An 11,917-nucleotide genomic window follows, 5' to 3' on the forward strand; every position below is an offset into this window, starting at 1 on the left:
TTCTGGCTGACATTGCATTTTCAACAGTAACTACAGACCATTATCCAGGAAGTCCAGTAATCTCATAATTATCCCTAAAAAAAGAAATGGTCAAAACTCAAAAGGAAAAAGAATCATGAGCAGGATCTATAGCTGCCTCATCCAAAATAAGCACCCTCTCTTTACCAGAAGTAGAACTATAGCTAGTAGTATTTCTTTATCGCTTAAGAAAATGTTGGGTGCTTTACTCAATTTAGGCTACTGATCTTATAATAACAACTCAAACCTCAGCTTACTCCTGACAGTATGTAGAAGATATGCTAGATGCGAGAAAACCATCAACTTCGGCTATCAAACACTCCACATAGGACCAGGTTCCAGTTAGAACTGTCGCCTGTAAATTAAAATCATCCATCAAATTGAGGCTTCTAAATGGGCATCTCTCTGAATATTGGGTAAGAGCCAGGAAGATAAGCTACTCGGCACTTAAGCAATGAAATACAGAGCATCAGACTAGGAATTCTACCAGAGAAGACTCCACAGAATTGCTTCACTAGTGTTTCCGTCTTTTGGCCTGCTTGCTTTCAAGCCTTTGGCGGGCCTCCTCAAACTCTTCTTCTGTTGGTTCTGAAGCAACCTCCCCATTGTACTTAGACATTATGGATGAGAGTATAGAGTTAAACTGATCTTTCCTCTGGCTACTACGCTGTGAAATGATGGAGACTAGATCGGTTGATGGCTGCTTCTTCGACCTGAAAAAAAAATTAGAAAATTATGAAGGTTCATAACAGCACTCGCTCCATGATCAAACAAAGAAGTTCTTGAGTTGAACTCACTTCCCCCTTTTAACCAGAGGATCTGTAGGTGGCTTTGTTTCAGACACTAGTTTTGCCCATTTTTGATATGCTTTTGTTGTTCTCAGTTCACCTACAGGAAGAACATGCAAACTAATTAGTGCCTCAAGCATAGGAAAGAACATATTACAGTAAACAAAGCTATAAACCCTGCATTCACCTGCCATTCTCTAAATATAGTAGCTAGGAGAAATTATTACCAAGACAACAAATGCAGGACAGGTTGCAGGTGGCCACAGTAAACTGAGTAACAACTTGATAGATTTTCCCCTCACTTAAAAGAAAATAACCGATGCCTACTCACAAAAAATTATTTATATTCACATTATATTATTATATTATATTATATTTGTATTATACTTATATTTGTATTATATCTATATTTATAATCATATTTATAGCTATAGAAAGAGAAAGAGAGAGATTTATATATTTCAGGCTGTGGACAGTGAAAACAAACCATACCTTCAGCTATCGCTTCATCGATGATATCCTTGAACCGGTGTGAATCCAGCTTCGGATCAGAACAAAGCATTGAACAAAAAAGCCTGGATGACAAAGATATTATGTCAAACAAATTATACACCTGGAGGAGATTAGCATTGTCACTCCCTGGAGACCATATTGCTAAAAAAAAAAATGCTGTGCCCAGGGGAAGCCAGGATTTCAGTTGACAGAGGGCAAAAATAAAAACTCATGCTCTACAATTCATTTTCAAATAAAAATCCTGGAAAAAATTAAAAAAAGAAAATAATCATAAGATCTCTATACATTAATTTCTTGAATGAATAACGAATGCACAAATCAAAAATAGGGTGTTAAAATAACATATGATTCTCACTTGCTTAAAAACTTTTTCTTTATTTAAGAGAAGAGTTGCCTTAGCTTGTTTAGTTTTCAAGCATCAACAAAAGAAATATGAGCACTCCTGATTTGAAATTAATAAATAGGGTTCTAAGTAATGTACCAAAAAAAAAAAAATAAGGTTCTAAGTGCAGGTCACTTGAATCCCAGAAAGAAACATAAGACAAATACAGAGGTTCTTGACAAGGGAAGAAAACAATAAAGATAGTCAGCATGGGGTGGAATGTGGAGATGTTGATAGTCAGCGTGGAATGGAATGGGGGAACATCTTGCTAGTCATCGTTGTTTCCTATCCCTCCTTTTTGTTGCTTCCCTTCTATATTTTCTCCAGGCAATCAGGTTTCATTTAACATTCTAATCTTTAAAAAGACCAGGTAATATAAGTTTCTAACAGATTATTAGTTTCCTAATAATTAGGGAATCTAGAGGAGCATAGGAGGTGGACTTTGCTGAGGGATAGCCATAGAGATCACACAATTTCACGATCTCAGAAAAAATCATCAAAAGAAACAGCCAAAAACTTAAGGGGCCAAAGCTCAACACGTGATGTCTGACTAGAGAACACAATGCCACTTATCTGCCAATGTCCCTGAATAGCAGCCAAGGGCCCAACCAGCCCTATGTGGTGGATAGTGTTTTCCAGAGTGAAAGAAACTAGGCCTCCAAGAAGATAGCAAAATGCATTAATATAACTCTAAAATACCTGTTCATATTTCCCTTGAACTTAGTGTAGAGGTCCTTCAAATCCTTCTTCTCAGAATCTGATCCCCTGTAGTTTGCTTCAAATTCTTCAATATCAGCTTCGGTCACCTACTTACCAGGTAAGAAAATTTGTTCATGATCATAAAGAATTAGGGGTAATAAGGGGTCTAAGTTTAATGCATATACCTGTCTAAACATTGATCTGAAAAACTCCTGCAGATTTTCAGCAGCTTCCCCAGATAAGGCCTGACCAGCATGGAAACAAATCACAAAAGGATTAAAGCAGGCCAACCAACTAAATAACTTCGATTTAAGATATAGGAAGAACTTGATTTTTAAGGACTCACAACATCATCAACACAACCAGTCTGATCATAAATCGCCCTTTTCTCCTCATCTCCAAGCACAGATATCACTTTTTGCAAGAGCTGGAACTTCTCTTTGGCTTCCTGGAATAAAAAGCAACCAAGCAGATAGAGAAAAAGTTCAAGAGATCTAGCAACAGAAATAAAAGAAAACTTTGAAAAAGTGGAAAACTGTGCACCTCATCACCAGGATTTTTGTCTGGATGGAGACGCAAAGCCAACCTGTAGTATGCCTTCTTTATTTCCTGTTGAGTTGCAGTTCTCTCGACACCAAGAATCTATAAGAAATTTGGACTTTCAGTGGATTTTATTTTCTATGAAAGACCAGTATAAGAACTCAGAAACTCCATGCATTGAAAGCAAATTATAAAATCATGTATTATGAGATTCCTTGTCTAAAAGCAGGAATTCACAAAGGTGACCACCAATTTATTTATCTATCGCATTTTGATGGGCAAGATCTTTTGTAGCCATGTCCTGCATGGTACAAATTAGTCTGCACGAGTGACTAGATTTCCAACAGTGTTTTTACAAAGCATTTCAATATGAGGGCCAAAAATGAATGGCTCGACTACTCCTATCCAGGATGAGTTATCCGGACAAGCCTTTCAAGTTTTTCCACATAAACTTCCAGCCAGTGTTATCTAAGACTCCCTGCCCATTCCTCTAACTCTTCTGTTAAATACAGCAAATCCAAAATTTCATGAATGGACATGTTTCTAACTCAATTTTTTGTAGCTCCACTATATATCAGTATCTATATTTACATTTTCTTTTGCTGTCTGGAGTACTCTCATCTTCTTCATTGCTCAAGTGACTAATCCAAATTTTTGTTAAATTTTTACCAATCTCTCTCTCTCTCTCTCTCTCTCTGTGTGTGTGTGTGTGTGTGTTGTTTGGGGGGGAGGGGGGGAAGGAGGTTGGAATGTGCACACATGTGGGGGCTATGCCCCCTGACTTCTATCACAAAAATGCAAAGCATCTGACTGAATAAGGTCCGAAAGCTTCATCCAGACATCAGTCACCCCCAAAAGGTTACAAACATGGGGCTGGGCCCATATCCTGCCAGTCAGCAACCTCAAAAAAGATAAATGCAGCTCTAAATAGACTGAGATTGCTGGTTAGTTGGAGAGTGTCCTGGAAATATTTGATAATCAAAGAGGTGATCATTGCTGTGTTTATTTCAAGCCAGATTGTGTCAGTTTGTTACCTTAGCTGAACAAATAAGATATGTTCCCAAGCAGCAGCTATGTCAGCCATTGTATCAGCAGTTTGCCAGAGCAACACTATGCATAGGATTACCTCTTTATTTTTCTATACAGCAACCAATATGGTTTTACTCATATTTTGTGCTCATATGCAATCAACTTCAAAAAGTTGTCCCCACTCCCAAGCAATCACATTCAAATTTCTTACGTTTTTAGGTGCTTTCTGTTAAATGGTAAATGGTGAAACTTGTTCATCTATTGCATTGTTTACAAATATATATAATACACCAAGATCCATCAAAATCTCATGATTGTGGAAATAAATAAAGAAAAGATACAATCCCACCAAAATCTCATGATTGGGGGATAGAAATAAAAAAAAGATACAATCCCATGCTTGTGGGAAACAAATAAAGAAGAAATTCAAATAATACAAAATCAAAAATGATGGAGAAATTGATATACTTTCCTATGGCGGAATTGTCATGTTTTCCAAATATTCAATAGAAGAATTGTCATCCTTTCCAAATATCCAATAGAAGAATTGTTATGCTTTCCAAATATAACAATATTGCAACACTCTCTTTTAAGCTGGAGTATATATATCATATGCACCAAGCTTGTTACATATGTAGCTGATTCGAGGACCTCTGAGAGATTTAATAAATATATCTGCTAATTAGTTATTTAAGTTAACAAAACTATTAACAATACTTCCTAAAAAAATCTTTTCTCTAATAAAGTAACAATCGACTTCTATGTGTTTGGTCCTCCCATGAAAAACTGAATTGGAAGCAATGTGCAGAACTGCTTGATTATCACATACCAACTGCATCCGTTTGACTTCATCAAATTTTAATTCCTATAGTTGCTTTAGTCATGAGTTCACATGTGACCAATGCCATAGCTCGGTATTCTGTTTCTGCACTTGATCTGGCCACAACATCTTATTTCTTACTTTTCTAGTATACTAGATTGCCTCCAATGAAAATGATATCCTGACGTTGACCGCCTATCAAAGGGAGATCCTGCCCAATCTGCATCTTTATAACCAATTAGAGCTGTCAAAATGGACCCGGACCCATGGGCCAGCCCATTTGATCCTAAAAATGGATCGGGCCGAGCTGAAAAATTCTGACCCATTTGTGCAAATGGGCTTTTTGGCCTAGCCTCTGTAACCCATGGGCTGAACCGAGTTAAGGCCAGATCAGCCCATGAGCCAACCCACACCCTCCCTCTCTCTCTCGATCCCCAACGTGAGAACCCCCCTCCCTCTCTCTCTCTCCCTCTCAATCCCTGACACGAGTCCCTCCCTCTCCCTCTCGATCCCTGATGGCCCTTCCTCCTCCTCTCGGCCCGCCCCCCTCCTCCCCGACGTACCACCGCCCCTTCCTCCTCTCGACGGTCCACAGCACCCCTCCCCGCCCCCCCTCCTCTCGACGATCCCCGATGCCCCTCCCTCCCGAAGGTCCTCGGAGGAGAGAAGCAGCGGCACCAGGTGGTGACAGGGGAGCGAAGCAGCGGCACCAGGTGGTGACAGGGGAGCGAACTCACGACGTGCGACATCAAACGGTGACAGCCAACAGAGAAGCGAACTCCGGCCCTAGAAAAAAAAAAAAGAAAAAAGGATATGGGCTGGCCCAACCCTAACTCACAGCCCACGTGGGTTAGAACCAGGCTAGATTTTTATGGCCCCTTTTAACAAGTGAGCCGAGCCCAGCCCGACCCACATAATCACAGCCCACGTGGGTTATGGCTGAGCTAGACCAGGCCGACCATTTTGACAGCTCTATACCCAATCATCCGGGTATGCCCTTTATCTTCCTATAAGAGTCCTTGATCTGATGCTCTTTTAATATATCTGAGAATGCGAATCACAGCATCCCAATGACTATTACATGGAGCCTGTAAGAACTGATTAACAATACTTACAACAAAGAGATATCTGATCGAGTGATAGTGAGATAATTCAATTTTCCAACAAGCCTTCGATACCGTCCCGGGTCTGATAGTGGCTCCCCCTGTCTAGGTAGAAGTTTGGCATTTGAATCCATGGGTGTATCAATAGATCGGCAATCTATCATGGCAATTTCTTCTGGTATGTCTAGTGCATACTTTCTCTGTGAGATTGCAACATCATCAGTAGACTGAGCCACCTCAATATCCAGAAAGTATTTCAAACAACCCAAATCCTTGGTCTGAAAATGATGAAAGAGGTGTTGCTTCAGTCGACAGATTCCATCCTGATCACTGTCTGTGATAACTATATCATCCATATAAACAATCAAATATATGCACTGACCCTATAAGAAATGATGATAGAAAACAGAATAATCCGCCTCATTGTGAACCATACCAAACTGTTGGATGGTTGTGCCAAACGTCCCAAACTAAGCCGATGAAGATTATTTCAAGCCATAAGAGAACGACGAAGGCGACAAACCAAACTAGACTCCCCCTGAGCAATAAAGCCGGATGGTTGCTCCATATACACCTCTTCGACAAGCTCTCCCTGGAGAAAAGTATTTTTAATATCCAGTTAAAAAAGGGACCAATGTCTCACAGCAGCCGTGGAAAGAAGAAGACAAACGAAGGCAATCTTGGCTACTAATGAGAAAGTGTCACTGTAATCCAAGCCAAATATCTGGATATAGCCCTTGGCAACCAACTGTGCCTTAAGTCGATCAACCTTTCTGACAGGACCAACCTTCACTGTGTAAACCCAATGACAATCAACAATGGATTTATCAGGTGGTAAGGGGACTAGCTCCCAAATGCCACTAGAATGCAAAGCTACCATTTCATCAACCATTGCATGCCGCCACCCTAGATGAGCCAGTGCCTTATTAGTAGTTTTAGGGACAAAAACAAAAGATAAAGAGGATACAAAAGCATAATAGAATGAAGACAAACGATGATAACTCAAAAAGCTATTAATATGATAAGAATTACGAATGGAGCAAATACCTTTTCGAATAGCAATAGAAGGACTATCTACCAGAGGTAGGTCCACGGTAGGCACAGACATTGGAGCAGAGGGTGAGTCAGTAGGAACATCAACCGAACCTACATGAGAGTCGAAACATAGACGACGATAATAAACTTGAAGTGAGCGAGCCGAAGTGTCTTCAGGAGGGCTAATGTAGGGAACAAGAAGAACCTCAGATATGATGGGATGCTCAGAAGGAAAAGATGCAAAAAAAAAGATGTGTTCTTATAAAAAATGACATCTATGGAGGTGATGTAACGATTTGTATCGAGAAAGTAACATCGGTATTCTTTTTTAAAACAAGAGTAGCCCAAAAAGACACACTTAAGAGATTTGATAAAAAGTTTATCCTATCCAGGGATTAGATTACGAACAAAACAAGTACAGCCAAACATACGAAGGGAAAAAAGATAAAGAGAATGAATAAAAAACATAATGAAATATGAAATCTGATTTTATAAAACTGATGAAGGCATTCTATTAATCAAGCAACGGACCGTAAGCACAGCATCCCCCCAAAAATGGAGAGGAACATTATTATGTAAGAGTGATGTATAGGCAATCTCAATTAGATGACGATTTTTGCACTCAGCGACTCTATTTTGCCGAGTACAAGTACACGAAAATTCATGAAGGATGCCCTGTGAAGACATAAAGCTATTGAAAGAAACAGAAAAATATTCTTATGTATTATCACTATAAAATACCAATTGGAATACCAAATTGGATACGAACTTCAATACAAAAATATTTAAATACTGAAAATAACTCAGAATGATTTTTTATTAAAAATAACCAAATGCAACAAGAGTAATCATCAATAAAAATCATAAAGTACTGAAAATCCAAAGTAAAGCTGACACGACTAAGACCTATACATCAGTGTGAACAAGATTAAATGGAGACGTAGTCCGACTATTGATACGCTTTGAAAATAAAGCACGTACTTGTTTTCCAAGCTGACGTGACTCACATTCTAGTGATGATAGAGAGGAGAGATAGGGAACCATCTTCTGAAGCTTCGAAAGACTAGGATGCCCCAAACGACCATGGATAAAAAACGATGGTACATTAGAAGCACAGACTACTAGTGATGTACGTAATGTGGGGTGGTAAAACCCCTATGACTCACATCCGACGCCAATCGTCTATCTCATATCCCAATCTTGCATAAGAACGAAGTTATTACTAAATGTGACTGAACAATTAAGAGAATATGTTAATTTGCTGACAGATATAAGATTAAAATGACACTTCGGGATATAGAGTGCAAAATCCAAAGATAAAGAAGAAAGAGATCTAGCCTGACCCACACCCTTAGCTAAGGTTTTAGAGCCATTAACCAAGATAACCATAAAAAGAGGAAAAAAACTAATAATGTTGGAGAAGAGGTATTTATTACTAGAAATATGATCAGAGGCCCCAGAATTGAAAACCCCTAATCCAAGTGAGGAATGAGTGAGACAAGTAACTGAATTACTAGTATAAGCAGTAGAGACAATAGTAGACCGCTTGACGGTCTGATACTAAAGATAAACATCATACTCAACAGCAGAAATGAAAATAGTTTAAGGTGGTGTGTCCTCTAAAAGTGACATAATGGGGGTAGAATTGGCTGGACAACATTCACAATACAAGGTGGCCGGCCATTCAACTTAAAAAAATAATCTCAAGAATAGCCAATCTTATGACAGTAAATGCACTGTGGTCGCTGACAATTATCTCTACAGCCATTGCTTCCAGCACGACTGTTCTAATCAAAAGATTGTGAGACAAGAACAGAAGAGTCAGTGGGAGAAGCATCAGAGTCAGAAACAAATGAAGAGAAAACACGCAGCATACGTGCAAAAACATCTTCCATAGAGGGTACTATAGGACTAGCCAGAATTTAATCACAGACAAATACAAGATTGGAAGGTAGCCTAGCCAAGGCAAGAACCATAAAAAGTTTATCATGTTGTTGCTCCTATGCTTTAATATCAGTAGTGATAGACAATAGTTCAGCAAACTCCTTTATAGTTTGAATCCGACCTACATAGGTAGGCATATCCTAGTCAAGTTTCTAAAGATGTGATATGTCAGAAATAATAGCATAAAAGCATTGAATATCATTAGTGTATAAGGCTTTAGTCTTTTTCCACAAATCATAACAAGTCTAATAAGGACGGAGTATAGAAAAATATTTACGATCAATAATAGACTACAAGAAACTACACAATGAAGCATCAATCTTTTGCCAAATAGGCTGGTCAATAGCAAGAACATCTGCAACTTTCTTAATCAAGTGGTCTTCATATCCTTGACCTTTAAATCATAATTGAATAGCAATAGCCCAAAACAGATAATTGGGACCAAAGAGTTGTTCTGTGATGACCAAAAGTGAACCAAAAAAAGTAGAAGTGAAAATATCCAATTTTGTCAAAGAAGATGGGTTCAAAGATGCCGACATATTGACTTAGATTGAAGAAAAATCTACAAATACCTCAAAAAACAGCAGTAGCAACAAAAAAAGACTCCAATTCAAAGAGTGACATGCATAAAAGAACTGAAAAATTACTGTTCACATGAAAATTAAGTCAAAGAGGACCCACACACGGGAAAGGATTGGGTAATGCTTAGGAGAGGTTGGATTTTAATGGAGAGAGACACAGCAGGATAATGCACCACTTGAGAGGTTAGGACGGCTAGGATTTTCTCTCCCCAAGCTCTGATACCATATTAAATGGTAAATAGTGAAGCTTTTTCATCTATTGCATTGTTTATAAATATATATAATACACCAAAATCCACCAAAATATCATGATTGTGGAAACAAACAAAGAAAAGATACAATCCCACCAATATCTCATGATTGTGGGAAACAAATCAAAAAAAGATACAATCCCATGATTGTGGGAAACAAATCAAAAAGAAATTCAAATAATACAAAATCAAGGATGATGGAGAAATTGATATACTTTCTTATGGAGGAATTATCATGCTTTCCAAACATTTAATGGAGGAATTGTCATCCTTTTCAAATATCCAGTGAAGGAATTGTCATGCTTTCCAAATATAACATTATTCCAACACTTCCCAATTTGTTTAGTGCTAAATACAATTTGTTTTCTAAGTGCATTTACTAAAAACCTATTATTGATTGTGAGCAATGCTTCTTGCTTTAAAATGCCTGAATCATAGCAAAAGACTTATCCAAAAGCCCCTTATATGTCATTTACTTATGTGACAAATATCTGGCTTCATGATTTTGATGATTTTTCTCTATTATTTTAAAGCATTAGCACGTTCATTGAACACCTATTGTTCATGGCACAGGTTCACAATAATCCTTGTCGATCTTAGGCATCATGGATTTTTCTTTGTCCTCGCCCATAAGCATTTGGTGCGGCACATGGAAAGAGCAAACCAAAAATCCTAAGTATACCAGAAGATCTTCACAATTTTATCTCAGCATTCTTCCTTTCATCTACCAAATCTCATTTACAAGAGGAAATTTTTTTCTTTACTTTCTTCTTTTCCTCTTTGGTTAGCATTTTGAAGCAGGATTTAAAGGAGGAAGCCAACACAGTTTTTTTTTTCTTCTTTTCAAAGTCTTTTTTTCCCCTCTGTTGTACCCTGCCCCCTCTTCTTTTCTTTACCATCCATTTGTCCAACTTTCTTGGCCTCCATAACCTCTTGATATCACTTGTTTCATTTTCTACTGAAATGGTGGTCGAGTTTTTCCATCTTCACATCTTAGGCCATGAAAATTACATCTATATATCTTAAAAGGTTATGGTTACATAAGAATTCACATCAGAAGGATCTAAAAATATTTTGGTTCACTCAACCTACAGATTCTAGTGCTCCAAAAGCACAAGGTTCTGCTAAGCAACTGATAGGCTACTGGAATGTGAACACGAACTCTTAGGTTTCTTTGCATTATCACTTTACACCTTGTAATCATTGACCATTTTCAATAAAGTGGTGATCAAATATGCTATTGGGAACCAACTGTTTGACAGATCAGTACCCTTGAACGAAAATTTTGATCTTTAAGAGCAACGTAGGGACCCATTCACGAAAACAAAGCAAAAATTTGCAACAACACACCAAGACCGGCACTGACACAGCCATTGGCAATTCAAGAGCATATGGGTGTATGAAAAAGCTGATTTTATGGGAGGAAATGAGAAATGATGATGAAATGAACAATATCGTCTCAAATCTGGATTTTCCCACATCATGTTACCCCAAAATTTTAAGCTAGGGCAATAACTATGGACGATAAAAAGGCAATTACAGCACAAATTCTTTAATGAACTAGAAATGAGAGGAGACTGGGGGACAGAGAGAGATCGATCTCGATCACCTCGTACAAGCTCTTCTCTGCAGCTGTGGATGCGCTTCCTCCGACTCCCTGCTCCTCGTGCTCGTCTTCTTCTGCAGCCCTGGTTCTCTTCTTTCTCCCCATTTTCGTCTCCGATGGAAGAGAGGTAAAGAGGCGAAAAGGACGGCGTAGTATTTATGATGCGGGGGTGCGACCAAAAATACATTCCCGCGCTTGCTTTGCCGCCATCATCGAAATAAAATGTGTTCGTGCCCTAGTGGCCGTGGGCGCCGCAATAAGAGCGCAGCGGCGACGTCAGGATCTATGGTGCGATTGACGGCGGAGATTTACAGAGCACTGCGGTTTATGCGGACGCTTGCTCGAGGTGGTTTGCCTGTCTCATGCTTATTTGCGACGCTGATGAATGCTTCCCGCAATCTCCAATCCTGTCCCTTCAATCCAAAAAGCTAGGTCAGATGAATGCTTCCCAGGAAAAACGAGCTTATGCAGTCATTTAAAACCCTGCAGGTTTATATTTTGTGGTTGTCGTAGAAAGGAAGGAAATGAGAAGGCCATTCAAATTAAGTTCCCATGCCAAGCTTCCTGCCTTTCACACACGTTCTTTTGTTACGGTGCTTCAAAAAATA

At 38.8% G+C, this 11,917-nt stretch overlaps 1 protein-coding gene across 2 annotated transcripts; it reads right to left on the reverse strand.

The window, feature by feature from the left end:
• LOC105038921 (chaperone protein dnaJ 6) lies at positions 1 to 11,710 on the reverse strand. Of its 2 annotated transcripts, none has more exons than XM_073243076.1 (9): positions 11,313 to 11,710; positions 2,944 to 3,042; positions 2,747 to 2,848; positions 2,586 to 2,645; positions 2,401 to 2,507; positions 1,299 to 1,381; positions 816 to 906; positions 506 to 731; positions 1 to 423 (listed from the first exon to the last, which is right to left on the reverse strand). In XM_073243076.1, the coding sequence occupies exons 1-8, from the start codon at positions 11,412 to 11,414 to the stop codon at positions 533 to 535; spliced, it is 843 nt and encodes a 280-aa protein (XP_073099177.1). In that variant the 5' UTR covers positions 11,415 to 11,710; the 3' UTR covers positions 1 to 423; positions 506 to 532. The 2 variants fall into 2 exon arrangements, with proteins under 2 accessions (XP_073099177.1, XP_010913147.1); XM_010914845.4 differs by having other exon boundaries at positions 1 to 373; positions 11,313 to 11,706.
• Between the last annotated feature and the right edge of the window lie 207 nt (positions 11,711 to 11,917).

The sequence above is a fragment of the Elaeis guineensis genome, chromosome 1, assembly GCF_000442705.2.
Source record: "Elaeis guineensis isolate ETL-2024a chromosome 1, EG11, whole genome shotgun sequence".
NCBI classification, from domain to species: Eukaryota; Viridiplantae; Streptophyta; class Magnoliopsida; order Arecales; family Arecaceae; genus Elaeis; species Elaeis guineensis.

Coding starts and splice junctions, on each gene's coding strand:
- LOC105038921 (XM_073243076.1), bottom strand. CDS start 11,414: ATGGGGAGAAAGAAGAGAACCAGGGCTGCAGAAGAAGACGAGCACGAG. Junction 2,646..2,746: donor CTGGTTGTGTTGATGATGTT/GTGAGTCCTTAA, acceptor CATGCTGGTCAG/GCCTTATCTGGGGAAGCTGC. Junction 907..1,298: donor CGATGAAGCGATAGCTGAAG/GTATGGTTTGTT, acceptor TTCTTCCTGTAG/GTGAACTGAGAACAACAAAA.